Consider the following 16091-nt stretch of genomic DNA (forward strand, 5'->3'; position numbering starts at 1 on the left):
TTGTCACTTTGCTTCACATTTTTCTGATTTAGAAAATGGTTACAGAACGGATTAACCTTATTTACATTGAACCTAGTGAGGAAGTTTAACTTGACTCATGACCAATTTGGGTCATGACCAGAGTCCTGGGATGGATTAAGTTCATGAGCCAAGGTACCACTGTATACAGAAATCTTAGCATCTTTGTAGGTGTGGCTTCCCTTGAAAATGACAGACAAGCCCATTTTCTTACCACAGGGCAGCTTTTACCAGGAACTTTCGATATTGGGTGGTCTAGAAATTTTGCGAAGGGAGGGAGGGAGGGAGGCTCTCTTTCCTTCCTTCCCAGGTGCTCAGGCTGTAATCCTTTGCAAGTTTAGATACGAAAAATGTCTACTGCACCCAGCATGCCCTGGGGAATTCTACTGGCTGGGGCATGCTGGGAGTTGTTTGGGAGTTATTTTCTGTCTAAGCTTGCATTGGATTGTGGCTTAATTTGTTTTATAGTGTACAAGTATAGAGCTGGAGTTCTGCATTGGTTTCAAGTTGGATTTCTTTTTGATTTCAGCATTTTCCTGTTCTCCATTATTAAGTCATGTTTTCTCTTGGCCTTTTCCTTGCAGTGAAAAATCCTTATTTTCTGTTGTTTTGCTTTCTTGGGGCATCATCCAATCATCTCTTGAGGTAACAGGGGGTGGTGGGAGGGAGATGGGATAGGCTGGCAATCCAGCTGTGACCTTGGAAAACTCCTCTGGGATTGGAGCCAGGGCTTTGGCCTCAGGGGGTCCTCTCTCCCCACTGGCAGCTAGCGTGGCTCTTCTGCTCCAGAGGGGGGCCAAGGTGACAGACCACCCTCAGGTCTGGCATGGGCCACCTGTTATGGGGACGGAAGGAGTCAGACCCACTGTTCTCAAAATAATCCCAAGAATGCTCTAGCTACTGGGGAAGGCTAGACTAATGAGTCCGCCCGGCTCCATGAACCCATCCCACATAGGAAACCGACTGTGTAGGGCAGGGGCTGAGAGGCTCACGGTGAGGGATCCTTCTGGGCATGCCCAGCTGGCTGCACCCTTTCCCCATGTCCACACCCCGTTATTCCGACTGTCCATTGCAAGGTGGCTTCTTTCCCTGTTCCAAGCAACTGAACATCCGGAGGCCGACTGGCAATAAGTGCTTTAGGCTAAAACGTGCCACTATTTTGGGTTGAGTCCAGCCTTCCCCAAGCTTGTGGCTCCCAGACATGTTTGGACCACAACACCCAGAATTCCTGGCCGATGGCCCTGCCGGATGGGAATTCTGGGAGTTGTGGTCCAAATGCTTCCGCAGGCCACCAGGCCACTGCTCTGGTCTACTGAGTGCTCAAGGAGTGAAATCAGAGGAGGCTGGAGATGCTCGGGTCGTTGGGGCCCCTCTCTGCAGCTTTTCTTTTGAACATCGCAGGAGCGCCAGACTGGGGAGACACTTCCAGGGAGACAGAGTTCAGCACCACGGACAGCTCTGCCAAAGCTCACAGCTGCTGGGACCCAGCCAGGGACCTTTGGCAGCTGGGCGGTACAGTAATGCAAATATTACAGTAAGGCCCATCCCAGCACTCCTGCGTACAAGCACAGGCTCCTGCGCCTCCAGACTCAGCGACTTCTGGGCATCCAAGGCCAGGGACCAGGCATGATAGTTCTGGTCTCGGTCGCCACTGTGCCGGCTGCCTTGCCGCTACCTGCCATCTAGTCATCTCCGACTTGGCAACCCAACGAATGAGCACGCTCCGAAATTCCTGCCTTGGCAGCCCTGCTCAGTCCCTGCAAAGGCAAGGCTGTGGCTCCCTTTTGGGGGCTCATCCACCTCTTCCTTGGTCCCCCTTTCCTTTCCCCACTTTCCAGTTTTCCTAGCATGATCATCCTCTGCAGGAAGCCTGGCCTTTGCAGGGCGTGTCCACGGTGCAACAGCTTCAGTTTCATCATTTCCGCTTCCAGGAAAAGCTCTGGCTTGCTTTGACCCACTTTCCGTTGGCCACAGAGCTCCCCGCCAGAGCCATTGTTCAAATGCTCAAACCCGTTTTCTTCTTGTTCGCTTTCTACACTGTCCAGCTTTCACTCCCACATGTAGTGATTGGGAATACCTTGGCGTAAACGATCTCAGCCTTGTCCTTACACACAATCTTTTCTAATTCCTTCATTGCTGTCCTGTCTTCCCAGTCTTGGACTTCTTTGAATTTCTTGGCCGCAGTCTTCTTTGAATTGCACCAAGGTATGCAAGATCATGACTTGGAAGTGATGCCTCAGCAAGGTATGCAAAATGTTTCAGTGTCTTCATTATGGTCACGAGAGTGGGTAATTCTTCTATAATTGTTTTCTTGAGGTGCGGCTGCAGGTCTGCCTTCACACTTTCTCCTTCCACCAGTCGTCCTTCCAATCGTGGCTGCTTTCTGCCAGGAAGAGCATTCTCAGCGTATCTTCAATTCCGACATTTTTCACTCTTCCTTCCTCTGATGCTAATCTGGCTTTCCTTATGAGTTCATCAGATGTTTTTGGCGATCTGAGTTTAGTGCCAGCGAGTGGGAGGAAAAAGCAAATCCAATTCAGTAGCTCCAGCCTCTGCCCGCAGACACCACGTCCCCCTCCAAGGTCTTGCTGCCATCTTGGAAGAGAATTCAGCATAATTCGGTCTGCAAGGGACTCAGCTTTCCGTTTCTGAGCACCAAGGCCAGAGGACCTCCATGCTCAAATTTGGAGGAAGCACATGGTCTCCAGATGAGGTTGGGAAGCTGTACAGTTGCACCACTGCTCAAAAGAAAAGCTGCAATGGACAAGAGGCTCCACAGATGTAGGAACTGCCAACCTCGCTTGGATACAATAAACGACCAGCCAGTAACTTCTGAGAGGGATACAGGTTTCTCTTCCTGTCCCTTTTCTTACATTTTGTAGTAATACCAGTGAGAATTATTATTATTTCAACACTAAGGCTAAGCTTCTAGTTGAGGTTATTGGGCAAATATAGGCAAATTATAGTAAGTTTTTCCTTTAGGCTTCCAGTTCTTATTCTGGATTGGGTTCAAGTCTGTGCTGCTGAAGGCACTGCACACCAAAAATATTAAAATCCAGCATATTATTCCTGTGAATTCTCTTCTTTTCATTTCCTCTCTCGTCTTTACCTTGAATTTTCCTTCTGCACATTGGCAGCATCCAAAGTGGGGGAAACGCAAAAGGAGAAATTCCTTTTGATAAATTGACTCAAAACAGAAAGAGAGAGAGAGAGAGAGAGAGAGAGAATGAGAATGGAAAATTAAACCAGACCTTTGCAGCAATCAAGGCAAAGACAAAGCCGAGCTCTGAATGGCTATAAAAAGGGGAAAAACTATTTCCTTTTTCCATCACGCCTCCATTTTCCCTTAGTGTTCTACAGAGAGTGTTGATTTAGGACTCCGCCACTCTGTTCTTTTGCCTTTGGCTAATAAGAATACACGTGCATCCTCTAAATAAATTGTGTGTCCTTCAAATGCACTTTGGTGGAAGTATAAAGGCTTCCCTGGCAAACAGCTTGGCTACAAGAAACCAACCACAGGCAAAGCTAACAAACAAAGCAGAAGAAAGGAAAGCCCCACTTATTAGACGAGAGAAATAATGGCACAGATATTTTAATAACCTCCCCTGCATCAACACATGGGTGCGCTTCCCACACGCTGCTGACCACCTTCTCTTGATTCCTTTCATGGACCACTGAAAAGCATCATCACAAAACCATCACACAATCCATGGAAGGTGAGTAACAGTTACTAATTACCACCACAATTAGTGACAGCTTGTGGGTAACTAGTTGCATGAGGAGGATGCGCCCGGCCTCGCTGATTGCTTTTAATCTTGGGCAGAACTGGCCTTGTGCTGCAGCCGATGATATTCCTTCAGCCTATACACCAAAGGAAGGAAAGGAGGAAATTCATTATGAATTAACAGTAATACCAGGCCAATTTGCAGCAATTAAGGTAGGCAAGAGGAGGAGGGGGCTGGGAAAACACAATGTGCGTTTAACAAGATGTGTTTCCTTCATTTTTCCCTTTCCCATCACCCTAAACACCCGATTGTCACATAATTAATCTATCTGAAGGGAATCAACCGGTGCACATTAGAAGAGTGAACAAAGCAGTTAACGGACTAGGGGGAACCTATTATTTAAATGCGTCATTCTTTTTATGGTTTATAGAAGGGGGGGCATGGCAGACAGGGCAAAACCGCACCACACAGATGATTGCAGATGGTGTTAATTAGCTGGGATTTCCATGGCTGGGAAGTTTGGTGACTGGTTATGGATGCTGGATTCTGTTATGGGAGTCACGCATGTGTTGGTGACCCATTGCTTGGATGGTGAAACTGAGCTGATCGGGGCATAGGCTTCTTGCGTAGCCCTCTCCAGCCTGCCTCCCTTCGCCATGTGCAGGGAATCTTCCTTTACGGAAGAGTATGGGGTAGCCCCGCCTGCATCGCTACGTGGTACAGGCCAGAAAGGACTCTGCGGGGCGATTTTGCTGAAGGCGGGGCTGATCCCTGAAGGGCATCTTTGCAGGCCAAGACGAAAGCTGGGACTGACTGGGCACCAAGAGTTGGAATCATCAACCAGTAGGGGCCAAAAGGCCATGAGGTCCAACCCCCTGCTCATTGCAGGGCTCCAAGGTGTAAACCCTCTTTTGCAGGGGGCTGCCCAGCTGCCTCGCGACTGCCTCCAGAGCCCGCCACCGCCCTCGGCCCTTGGTGCTGCTCCAACAGCCAGGAAGTGTTCCCTGAAATCTAGCTGGGACCTGGCTTTCTGCCACTTGAGCCTGTTTTTCTGTGTCCTTCACTCTGGGAAGATCTAGAGCAGGTCCTGGCCGACCTCTTTGAGGAGGACTTGCAGAGGGCTAGCACGGCTCCCTTTGGAGAATGCACACACAGGCACTTTAATCAAGGGGAGAAGGGCGTGCACTATTAAAAAAATTGGAATAGAGGCATGTATCCAGGTTGCTGCAGAAAGGAGAACAGCCTTATGCCATCGGTGCGGGTTCTCAATTTTGGGGGGTTCTTGGGCGAGATGCCTTCCATGGCTCCCCCCCTTAGCAGGCCAGGATGTCTCCTGCTCCTCCTCTTCACCACCACCATCTGGGCCAGAGTGAGGGACTGGAATGAGGAGGAGGAGGAGGAGGAGGAGGAAGAGCAAGGCCAGGGACTCCTGCCAGTGGGCCCTTCTTGCCGCCCAGTCACACCCACAACACTGGCCCTGTGTCCCCGTTTCTTTGGATCCTGGCTTTTGAATTCAGCAAGACACTGTCCACCATGATGTCATGAAAGAGCACCAATGAGAGAGAACTTTTTCCAAGCACCTGACAATGAAACTGGAAGACGCTGCTTGCCGCAAATGTTGCCAGATGCCCCCCAGGACAGCAATGCCCTCCAGACGAAGGCTAAGCCAGGGGCCTCTTAAGAGGTGCCAAAGTGACCACGCACAGCCAGTCTTCCTCCCAAGACTGGTTTGCACGATCGGCAGAGTGACCCAGGGTGGCAAGCGGGAATGAAGTGTGTTGGTGCAAACACGGCTTTGACCGTGTGCCGATACCAACCTAAGGGAGTTGATGTTAATGAACCCCGTGGCATCCGAAGGCTCGTAATCTCCTTGAACGTCCATGCTGTGGGGAGGAAAGGTGCAGGAAGGAAGTTAGGATCTGTGGAGAGGACCCCTGGGAGAAACCTGGGTGCGGTTTGGGGATGCTTCGGGGTAAATATCCCAGTCAGGATGCTGCCACATCCACTCAGTCTGTTTTGCGGGTTGCCAGGTGCTGTTTGTTCCACTGGCCACGCATTAACAGAAGTGCATTTTATGGAAATGGATTTGTATCCATCTGTACAGATTCACACATCTGAACATGCATGGGTCTTCCCAACCGACATACCCATCTCTTTTTTTTAAAAAAAGGCTTTTCATGCTTTATTCCATGGGGGAATGCACATTTTTGGTCCATTTAAAGTCTTTTTCTATGACTAAATTTTTGTGGATTCACTCGAAGGCTAAAAAGCTGCCGGCAAGTCTGCAGAATTTGGGTGGCTTAGGAAAGACAGGTGTGTTGTGGGAACTGCAGATACAAATTCACACTCCTTTGTTATGGATTCCTCTGACATGCAGGGTTCAGGATGGGAGGGCCAACCCTCTTCACCGAAGGGCTCAGCTGAGTGCTGGCACTCTCTGGAGCTGCAGCCCAGAGGTGGGCAGGGCCAAAAGGGCGGGCTCAACATGCCAGGCTGTTTGAGCTGGCAGCCAATAAGGAAGCTTGGGAGGCAATAAGGGGCAGGGCAGCCATGCAAAATGACAGGGGTGCCGGCCAGGGAGCCCAGAGTCAAGCCAGCCGCTTCAGGGTGGGTGGTCTGATGGTCTGAACCCAGTCTTTAGAAGTCTGCGCTCGAACCTCTGCTTGCGCTAACACACCAGGGCTCCGGTGGGATCACTGTTTCTTTTCTAGCCATAATATGGTCCTTTCAGAGCTAGGTGTAGCCCCACCCACTAAATTTTGCTGAAGCAAATGGGCGAGAAATTTCAGGGTTATCTTTTTTAATTAAAACTCACCAAACATGGCACCTTTCTCCACACTTGGGAAAGAAAGATGGAGCTTTTAAAGATGCAAGTGTAGGAGAGAGCAAATTGGAGAGTTTTGCTCAGCCCCAGCCTGGGACCCATTTATGCAGGGGATCCCCAGGCATGGGCCCCAAAGACCTGCCCTGACCCCTTAAACAGAAATGGTTGGAAATACAGGGGTATCTGGAGCCCATGGCCAATGACTCCGACTTGCTGGATTGCAGGTGAAAAGGGGTCCCCATCACCTCTGGGAGGTTGTGTGGTTGTCCGGGGCCTGATCTGGCTGACAAAGCCACCTTTGTTTGCCGCATCACAAGCCGTGCAAGGCCCTGGACCTCTGCAGAGAAAAGTTACCCATCACGCCGAAGCACCTTACCTCGCACGCAGGCCGCCTTTCCGTAACCTCTGGCTTGAACGCCTCAGCCCATTGAGGGCGCTTAGAAAGGCCCCTTTGTTCAGCTGAGTGCATTCCCGTTAATTAAAGAGCCATAAAACATGTCCCACAATTCGCAGTGCCCCCAAGGTCCTGGAAGCAACCCTTTTCCCTCTTCCTCCCGCTCCCCAGCCCATGGTTAAACTTTCCCTCCCTGCTCTCTCAAACAACAATGCCATCGCTTACTTTGCTAAGTGCTAAATGGGAACAGAAACCCCTTCACCTTGGGCCTGACACCTTCAGGTGACCCCCATGGCAGATGCTGCTCTTCTCTTAACATGCTCCATAGGAAAAACGCGATCTCTGAATGGGTGGGGAAAAGCATCCCGTTTAAGTGCTACAGAGATTGTGTGAAGGTTAGGAAGGCACGTGGGCTTCATTTTGCTCTGTAGCAAGTTCTGGGGGAAAGCAAAGTTTTACAAAAGGCTCTGGAAATATTTCCAGATGTGGGGGGGTGCAGTTGCTTTGGTGGGCACTCCCGGACTAACCCGTGTTAACACCAACTGTTGTTATCCCCACAAACCGCCACCTAGATGTCAACTTGGATAAAAAAGCAAAGGGGGAAAAAATACTCTGAGCATGTGCAGTTTTGCGTTTTGAGCTGGTGAAAATCTTAGCATCTACATGATGATAAGAGTAAAATGGAGTTTGCTTCTATGGGCCAGATAGCTTGCTTGCTTGCTTGCTTATTTATTTATTTATTTATATTGTGATTTATATCCTGCCTTTTTCCTACAAAGGGCTCAAGGCAGCTTACATCATTCTCCTCCTCTATCTTATCCCCACAACAGCAACCCTGTGAGGTAGGCCGGGCTGAGAGTCTGTGACTGGCCCAGAGCCGCCCAGTGGGCTCCATGGCTGAGCGGGGACTCGAACCTGGATCGCCTGAGTCCCAGCCCCATGCTCTTCACCACGACGCCACACCGGCTCTCAGAATTAGTACTGTTTTGTTACAGGAAAGGAGCCTCTGTTTTAAAATTATACATGCTAGGTATTCATATGCATGCATATGCATATGGATATAATCATGCAGATTACTCCGTTGGCCGCCCTTTTTAAAAGCTTTGGAGAAAGGTGCCCAAGTGTCAGCCTGGTCCTGAGCTTTAAAGGAGTTGTCCGTGGTGCTGAACCGACATGGCCAGTCCCTTAAAAGCTCAGAGGGGAACCCACACTCCTGCCAGGGCAGCCACTGCCTGGAACCAGAGTTTGCTGGATTTGAGCCATAATCTGGACTCAGGCCATGGTTTCATTTAGCTCAGTGATGCCTGTTCTGGGGGCCGGAAGGCCAAATCCACCGCGCCTGAAGTTCAACTTGGGCCCACTGGAGATCCTTCCTCTGCCTGACCCCCCTTTCCCCAGCCCCCCATCATTTGGGACTTTCCTGGCCTTCATCCCACTTCACAAGGTTGTCATGAGGATAACATGGTGAAGGTGGAGAGTCATGCAAGAGAGAAAGGTGAGATAGAAAGATGATACACCAGCAACCAAACCCCAGATTGTTTCCAAATAGGGTCGTCTCTCTGTGACTGAACAAGAGCCAAAATGCAGGCTACTCAGAATGGGTGGCTGCTTGTTTGTTCCATTCTGGATGCTGTTTGGTGCCTGATTTATACTGTTAAAAGGCTGCAGAGAGCCAGGGGCCTGATAGCTCCCCGCCCTGATGCGAAACCGCAGCGGCACCTGCAGCCGGAGGCTGTTGGTCTGGAACAATCCAGCCAAAAGGTCGCATTTTCACATTGTCACCCACATAAAAACAAACACCCCTGCAATTAGAGTCATATTTTTGAACAGTCGCCCCCACAAGAAACAATAAAGCCCTGAAATTAGTCATATTTGCCTTCTCAACACATGAAAGTCAAAACCCTGCAATTAATCATTATGCAGAAGGCTCCTCCAAGAAAGTCATATTTTCACATCTCCACTGTGCCGGGAGTTGGGGAGGAAGAAACCCCTGCACTCAGAGAGGTCTGTTTTTGCATGCTGTCTCCTTTAACCAATCAACACAAAATCCCTGCAATTAGAAAAGTAGCAGCGGCACCACACCTCCCTTTCCTTGACAGACTAGCTTTCTACATGCAGGGCCCCTTTCACATTCAGGAGCAGTCCAGAGTTTTAGCTGCCGCTTCTGCACAACAAAGAGAACCACACAGCAGTCGGTTGGGCAGGATGTCAAAAGGCCCGTTGTGACCAAAGCATAACGGCAGGCCTGCGATCACATTGCGCTAATTATTCTAATTGTTACTTGAGGAACGCGTGTTTGAGCCTGATGGCTATTTACAGCCTTTTATTATCCAACCCAGCGGTTCCATCTGTCCAAGGAGGGATGACAATACCAACCATCACCATGCACCACATTTAGTCAAGACGACTACCTGTGCAGCGCTTCTGGCTGTAACCGAACGAGGACTTGGGCCGCTCATTGCTCCCGCTGTGAGCCTTTCCTGCCACAACACATCTTTGCCGCATGATTTCAGGATTGCTCAGACACACAACGCGGCGGCTGCTCGCGTGCACGCAGGCGCAGAGGCAGCCGTGGCTGGCCTCCACCCACAGAAGGGTTTCCTTCGCTCCCGGGGTCACCAGATTTTGGTTGGCTAATCTGTCTTTGCACTGTTCCTTGTCTCAAATTCGACTGACTCACAGGGGACGGGTGCTTTCCATGCTTCAAAGGGAATCCAGAGAAAGTAACAGTGGCCCTCCAGCAGAAAACACGGGGGGATGAAGGTCAACCAGGCCTGGAGACAAAAGTGAGTACAACGGAGAGCGACCTGTGTTCTCAGAGGCGCTCCGAGACCTCGAGAAGTACAGGTAAAAGGCGGACAGACCCTCCCTCCCTCCCTCCCAGGGGAGAACACCTCCTTAAAACCTACAGCCAGTGAAGACGGCCGTGCAAAGGGGCCACGGCTCCACAGAAGAGCCCCTGTTTTCATGCAGGAGCCCCACGGTTCAGTTGGGCCTCTCCAGGCCGGGTTAGGAGAGAAGGCTCCCCGAAGCCCGGAAGAGCCGCAGCTGCAGCAGGCCTGTGCTGACCTCGCTGGGGGAGACGAAGCTAGGGCCCGGCTCAGCAAGAGGCCACTCCCCGTACTGCTAAGGTGCACAGGCCAGGCCGTGGGAGCTCGAGTGAGGAAACCAGGGTGGCTTGGGCCAGAACGGGGCACCTTAGGGCAACCCTGCTGGGGACGGGAGGGGAACGAGGGGCGAATGAAGAGCAGGCCCGGTGAGTTCTCTCAGGCGGGGCAATGTGACTGGAAGCAGCCATCTTGCCCCCCTCCCTTGCTTTTACGTGGGAGCTCACCCATATCCGGGTCCGCTCCCCACTGGCCTTCTGCATTGTGCTTCCAAGTTGCCTGGAGCCCGGCGGACCCATGGTCAGTGATCTTCCTCTAGGGCATTTCCAAACTGGGGGCTTTCTTTGGGCAAGCTTCAGCCCCCGTTCTCCTATCCGTACCTAGAACATCACTGCTTAATGGCTCCGTGGAAGAGCCCCACCTTGGCTTGCTCAGTATAATCTTGTTTCCAAGCACCCCATGACTAAGACTCCTCGGTAGCCATGGAAGGTTGAGTATCAGTTGGAAAAGAAAAAAGAGAAAAGGTGGGACGCCCCGATTCTTGACTGGATGGACCTTTGGTGGGATCCAACAGGCAGGCTGTAAATTCAGCAGAGTTAGTCAATGTGTCAGTGTTTCTGTCCAAATGGACCTTTAGCCCCAGTGTCAGAATAGGCCTGAAAACCATAGATTGGTGCCAAATCGGTGGACAGGGATATGGTCCTTCAGGTCCCATGTGTGGGCTGGCTGGAATCATCATGTTCAAGGGGGCAGAACTGCAGGCCTGGGGATCCAATCCTGCCCCCGGCGTGCTCCGGATGGTCCCACTCCCTTCCCCAGACTCCACCACCTTTCCTACCCAAATCACACGTGCGTCTTCTGCCTTCGAGCAGCCCCCGACCCTTCCAAAAGACTGAAATGCCTCTCTTAAAGCTTAGATGAAGTTGGTGACGATCACTTCTCTACCAAGCAGGGTCTTGGGCAGAGGGAAGGCAGCACCATCGATAGTTCCGGGTTTCTTCCTGTTATTATCCTGGCTTTTCCTCTGGGAAGGGACCCAAGGTGGTTTAGATAAGCAGCCCCCCTGGGACCACCTCTCCCAAGTCCCCAGTCCAACTCAGCTGGCTAAGCGAGACTCCAAAGCACTCCAACGAAAAACAGCAGTTCCCAGAAACTCAGCAAGAACACCGTGAGACGGCTCATTAACATCAAGTGTTTTATACCATCCATTTGTATTTCTGAATTGTCAGCCTCTGCAACGTAACTTGAACAAGGACTGTTATTTTTAACCTTCAGAAGCATTTACCCCTTTATAATGAACACCCCACTTAAAATAAATATGCTTCGTTTGTTTGGGTTTTTTGGTCCTCTTTCCTATTTCAAGGAGACTTATGTCCTGCTGTTCAAAACGATTTTCTAAGGATTGTTTTCTTGACATAATAAAACAGGAATGCAGAGCAGATTAAAAACAAACAAGCTAATTAAAAGAGGGTGGGGGGGGGAACCAAAGCAGCTAAGCAGTGTTTTTGTTGTGAGCCGCCCCGAGGCTTTGTTGCGATGGGGGCAGCACAGAAATGTTTTAAATAAATAAAAGAAATGGGAAGGTCGCTCAACGGGTAACATTGCTGGTTCTGCTAACTGCATGGTGGGCATTGGTGTGTGGAAAGGAATTAACAGTGTCCAGCGGATGCCCTGCATTAGAGGACAGAGTGGACCATACTATGCGGCCTTCCCTGAACCTCTTCAGAAAGCCTGCTGCCCCCAAGTGGCCGGAGGACTAGGTCCCGTTTTGAAAGTTCCCCTGCCCTCTTGGCTTGGCGTCTCTGCACAGAACGGAGTAGCACCACCTTGTTGTCTGGCCCAGTCTGGCCAGGGAGCGTCATCCTAGAAGTGTCCAAATATAGAATCCCTTTTAACTGCAGTGTGTCTGGCAGGAAAACAGACCCTGTGCCTATTGACTCCCGGTGGTGCAAATCTGGGTCAGTTTTGTGTCTGACGGAAATCCACCAAATTCTTCAAATTCAGGGGAAAAGCACTTGAGAGCGTAAAAACCTGCATGCATATGGGCAACCCGCCTCTTCTTTAGGAGAGGCATTTTCATCATTTTGGACAGAGCAAAAGGGGCACGAAAGCAGGGAAGCCATCAAATGATTGTTGGGGCGAGAAAGGGCCAGGACAAAGGAAACTTCCGCATCGCAGGATACAGCCTCTTTCTAATCCATGAATCCGGCTGCAAAGACTCCAAAATGGCTATTAAATCTTGCAGTTGGGTGGGGGACTAACTGTGGGGGGGAGATGCAAAGGCCCAAATTAATCTCCCAGAATTCTACTGCTGTCAAGGGTCCAGCCAGAGCCCAATTCAAACGCAACCTGTGTGTGTTAGCCTTCTCGACTGTGCGCGATTCAGTAAGATGCAAACAGAATTATTTTAAAGAAAATACTTGCGGTTTTAATAACCGTGAGATATAAACACTTGTGCAACTCCGCACAAACAAACCCAAACTAAGCTAGTTTCTCATCGTCTCCTCCTTCTCCCGGAAGGTGGGGAATGAGGATGGGGGGACATGTTCATTTTCTAGAAACTGCTAAAACCTTCTTTTAATTTTTTTAAAAAGAGAGTTTACAATGATTTTTCCTCCCCTGACGGGCTGCAGAAAAACCTCTGCGCTTTTATTTTTGCTCATCCGAGTGGTTCTGACCTGCTCTATAATTATGTTACTTTCTACCTACTGTGCAAAGGCATTTTTTCAACGACGCACCTCTCACAGTTCTTTCTCGGGTTCCCGTGATGCCGTCACTCAAACGCTTTTCAAACCAGCGATGTAGAAATCAGAAAGAAAAGGAAAATGGCTAGAGACACAGTAAGAATAAGTGCCCCTGTTTCTCCCCACTCCTTTTCACTCGCTCCCCTTCTTTCCATCTCTCCCCTGCCATTCTCTCTTATTTTTATGTTATTCATTTAATCTCCCCACATGAGAATGCAAACCATAATGAAGGGTTGGGATGGATTATTAGGAGCTGTTGATTTCGAAGGGGAGGGAAGAAAGAGCCAGAGACAGAAAAGGAGGGGATAATTTGACATTTACTCTGAGTGATCTAAACTGATTTGAGTATATTTATGGCTTATAAAGTGTTTAGAAGGGCTGAAAGGGGTTGAAGGGAGGTGGGAGGGGGGAAAAGTCATGGGAGAGAAAACTAGACAGCGCGTGATGGAGGACAAGCATAATGCAGAAAAATAGATTTGACTTTTAAACAAGACCTTTGCTTAATTTAAAACCAAAAAAATGAAAATAAAAAAATAAAATTAAACCCCCCACCTAGTGATTGCCCTGAAGCCGTCAGACATGCCTTTCTTTCACCTTTCTTGGCTTTTAGTTCTGTGCTTGAGAGTACAAGGGGCAAGGAAGTCGTGAAGGCTGTGAATCACGGTGCAGGATATGTGGACGATGCAGGATAGACAGACGTCTGCTTCCACCCACCGCATCCTTACACTATGGAACTCTCTGCCACATGATGAGACTGCTCCTTTAGCCTGGGAGGCTTAAACTCGCGGGAACTCAGTGCAAAAGGTGGATTCTTAGAATGAAAGAATTCTGAGTCCCAGGTTTCGTTCAGAGTACCAAAACACTCCTTCTGCACAGAAATCTGCTTTTGGCCACCCAGCATTACTTTTATTCTAGGATTGGTGTCTTCAGAGAAAAATTACCAGGCTGATGTGCTCTGGGAAGCTAACCCTTGTGGTTCTACCCTGGCTGGGCTGGCCTGAAAAGGGGATCTGAGAAACACCTGGAGAATAAGACTATCCATGGCTGACGGCGACGTGCCTTGTCCCGCACCAGAGGACACATGCCGAAGGACAGCCATCGAAACGGCTGTGGGCCATGCTGGGGGACCCTATGGACATCTGCACTGCCTCGTTCCAGAGCCGCCTATTCTGTGCTCCAGTGGGTCCCAGCAACCTTGCAGAAGCCTCCCCATGCAGGCACCCTTTAACTGGGCATGCCAGTGGCTGAACTGGGATGCAAGCTGGTGATCCGCTGCTGCCTGGGGGACCTGCCTGGTGAGCTCCGCTGAGCCCCCTTGGGGCACCGGCTGTTCCTCAGCCCAGCCCTGCCTCGAAAGGTTGTTGTGGGGTTCACTTGGAGGTGCGAGGCGTTTTCTGCCCTCTTCTCTGGACTCACCTAATGAAGCTGGTGGGTGGGAGCATCAGAACGGACCAAGGGAAGGGCTTTTGCACCGCACATGCTCTTCACTCATCTGGCTTCCACAAGATGGCGTGGCAGCCACCAACCTGGACGGCTTCGAAAGTGGATTGGGCCCATTCACAAAAGAGAGGGGTGCCCCTGGCCACAGAAGCAGCACTCCCATGTCCCCCAGTCGCTGGGGAACATGAGCAGAGAGCGCTGTTGCCGAGTGCAGCAGAAGCCAAGGTCCGTTTGGCTCCTGTTCTCACGATGGTGCCATGATTTCAGAAAGCCGCAAATGCAGCAGGGCCCCCGCTTCAGGGTGTTTGGCGCGTGTCTTTTGACTAAGACGCAAAGAGCGGGGTTATGGGATCATTTGGGGCTTGCTGCCCCGTTGCAGACACACACACAATCAAGTGTTTATGCCGTTGGGATTTCAGGGTGCTTTGAGACTACTGTTCCTCGCACTATCCATCAAAAGACACCGTGTCGGTCTGATCTGTGCCGCTTATTCATTTTGGAGGTGATTCTAGGTGTGTTCAGACAGAGGAGAATTCATGACTCTCGTGCCAGCCAGGGGCGCTGGGAACAGTGGGCCTTTTCGGTCCAAGCATGCACAGGATGGCAGCCTTAGTTTCGGGTATTAAATTCGCTCGCTGTGTCACTGACTAGATGGACGGCGGCCCTTATCCGGTGCTGCCCTCCAGTTCTCGCAACGCGGATGTTCACAAGGCTTGCATCAGAGCCTGGAATGTCAACATGCCTTCTGAGATGGATGCTTACCTCACAAGTTCCTTGTTGTACAAAGACTGGCTCGACTCCCGACCCAAAATGTACACGTTGCCTTTCAAGATGGAAACCTGGACTTTCCCCTCCACAAGCTCCTGGGACTGGACGATGCAATGGCGGATGTACTCACACTCCGGGCTGAACCAGAAGCCTACAGAGGAGCAGAAGGAACAAGGTAAATCTTATTTGCACAGAGCTGAGTAGCTAAAGGCCGCTTGCTTCCAAACTCAGGAGAGGAATAGAAGCAGGAGAACGATCTCATTGGTTTTTGCGTTGGATTTTGGCACTGTGAATTACCTGGGTGCGTTTCTGGAGTGGAATGGATGCATTAAGGATCCACTATTTTCTCCTTGAAAGGAAAGGAAAGGAAAGGAAAGGAAAGGAAAGGAAAGGAAAGGAAAAGGGGAACTTTTCTACTGTGTGCTGTGCATGTGAGCTTTCCAGCAGTTCAATCCAACCTTGGTGGGAGTGAGGCATGATGCAAATTTGCATGTGGATGTGAAATAACAATTAGACCAGCAATTAAAACTGCAAGAAGGAACAATATCGAAAGTTCAGCAAAACATTGCAAAACAGAAGATCAGTGACCAAAAGCTATCCTTCGATGGGCAAGCTAGAAGGGAGCACTGAAATATACCTGAGTAATGTTCAGTTGCATCCACTTGCCTTTCTCTTTTTGCACTCAAACCACCTCTTATTTTGTTCGTAAATCCATTTACATGTGTGATCTGTGTCCAAATGCAACTTTAGGTGCGTTTTGATACCTTTTGTGCCAAAAACTGCATTCCCAAAAGTCAGAGCAAGCTTAAGAATAACAGTAGTTCTGATCTGTGTATGGGATCCAGGAAATGCAGAGCGAGCCCATTCTTTCTGCAGTCCAGACTGGATAAATTCTTTGCACCTCCCTCCTTGGAAACCACTGTTAGAACATGGCAAAAAAGATGGGAGCATTCTATGCTTAATTCGGAATGCAGTTATCATTTTAATTTTAATTCATTCTTAATTAACGATTACTATCACCAAGGACTATCTGGGGAGGTGGGTGGAGAGTTGATTTAACTGGTCTGCTAA

At 49.9% G+C, this 16091-nt stretch overlaps 1 protein-coding gene across 2 annotated transcripts in view; it reads right to left on the reverse strand.

The window, feature by feature from the left end:
• Nucleotides 1-3594: 3594 nt before the first annotated feature.
• The window catches only part of ASS1 (argininosuccinate synthase 1), an 80640-nt gene continuing 68143 nt past the window's right edge, over nt 3595-16091 (reverse strand). For both annotated transcript variants that reach the window (XM_044440166.1, XM_044440167.1), the window contains 3 exons: nt 15015-15171; nt 5561-5626; nt 3595-3879 (listed from right to left, as the gene is read on the reverse strand). In XM_044440166.1, coding sequence (XP_044296101.1) covers nt 3828-3879; nt 5561-5626; nt 15015-15171 — 275 coding nt within the window. In that variant the 3' untranslated portion in view covers nt 3595-3827. The remainder of the gene's footprint in view (nt 3880-5560; nt 5627-15014; nt 15172-16091) is intronic.

Source organism: Varanus komodoensis, unplaced genomic scaffold (assembly GCF_004798865.1).
Source record: "Varanus komodoensis strain SLA01 unplaced genomic scaffold, ASM479886v1 scaffold36, whole genome shotgun sequence".
In the NCBI taxonomy this organism is placed as follows: domain Eukaryota; kingdom Metazoa; phylum Chordata; class Lepidosauria; order Squamata; family Varanidae; genus Varanus; species Varanus komodoensis.